This window comes from Perkinsus marinus (genome assembly GCF_000006405.1).
Source record: "Perkinsus marinus ATCC 50983 genomic scaffold scf_1104296963148, whole genome shotgun sequence".
Classification (NCBI taxonomy): domain Eukaryota; phylum Perkinsozoa; order Perkinsida; family Perkinsidae; genus Perkinsus; species Perkinsus marinus.
This window is the reverse complement of record NW_003205142.1, coordinates 1-1,209: the sequence shown is the minus strand read 5'-3', so window position 1 is coordinate 1,209 and position 1,209 is coordinate 1. Positions and strand designations below refer to the sequence as shown.

General features: G+C 45.6%; 1 protein-coding gene across 1 annotated transcript; it reads right to left on the bottom strand.

Annotated features, from left to right (window-relative positions):
- Positions 1-137: 137 nt before the first annotated feature.
- Positions 138-294, bottom strand: Pmar_PMAR017865 (hypothetical protein; the record flags this gene model as incomplete). Its single annotated transcript, XM_002771295.1, has 1 exon — positions 138-294. A coding segment is annotated over one exon (157 nt), but the record flags the coding sequence as incomplete, so codon positions are not given.
- Between the last annotated feature and the right edge of the window lie 915 nt (positions 295-1,209).

The window sequence follows — 1,209 nt, the reverse complement described above, 5'->3', positions numbered from 1 at the left end:
AATAATCCAAAAACTATATTTCCTCAAATTGATATTTCCCAGAAATCTATGCTGCCACTATCTCCCTCATACACCTACTATTACTCCAACCACATCGATCAGTCTGGCGAGCGAGATTCACATACCCATAAAACTACCCGCACTAGCTGCCAACAACCATGCAGCAGCTTCCTTTCCCTCAGCAGGCTCTCGCTTCAGTTTCTTCACCGCGCCATTAAATTCCTCCGGAGTAACATTGATCGGCAGTTTCAGCGTCTCATCCTCGCCTTGCGTCCCTCTAGGGTTCAACCACATCCGCCATCTCGGATCGTCTAAACAACAAGAGCATTCGCCTGACCACGACAGCACCAGACGATGAACCACTTCAATGATGAAATGTGAAATCAACCTTCATCTAGCATGGAAATGAGAGTAATTACCCACGACTAACTACATGAGCATACGACAACACCCCAAAGTGTTTAACATCGTGGATCGGCCACTTCAATGAATGACCCCGTTCATGAGTGGATATCAGTGAATCGATTGGAAAATATTTCTCGAGCTCGACAAGGCTCGACCAGTCGGGAAAAGCAATAAAATATTAAATTTTAATCAGACTCATCGGGCGTTCTCTCCAACACAGACTTCAGTCATTTTCTCACTCCCATCCATGGACGCATATACTACCAGTAGTAACCAATAACACCAGTAATATCAAATCCACTGCTCTCTGGACCCTCCCTGAATTCACTCTATCTCGATTTGTCGCAAGAAATGTCGCCATAGTTCGATCTGCAGGAGCGGCATAATTTCGCTTCACCCGACAAGACAACTACTAACCCGCTAATTTAGAAAGCTCTTCAATAGACGCTTCGACTGGCGTCCCTTTAGTAGTCAGATCCGCTTTCCTCTCAGATATATACTCCCCAATAGTACACGACCTGACCTACTCCGTATCTTAGCCGCTCAACCTCAAGATACTACCTTGATAACTCCACAGGTTCGAAAACACTACTCTCATCCAAAGCAGCATCCTCAACATCCCCTATCCACTCTGTCGGCAACAAGAACATCCACAAATGCAAAATCTTCGACCAGTCCAATTCCGAATCCCGAAGTGAGGACAGGTGCTGTAACGCCTGAACAAAACAACACAGTACTATCACTCAATCGTCACCCCTTCTCACGAAAATATGCCAACACATACTATCCTCAAGCCTGCAAGCA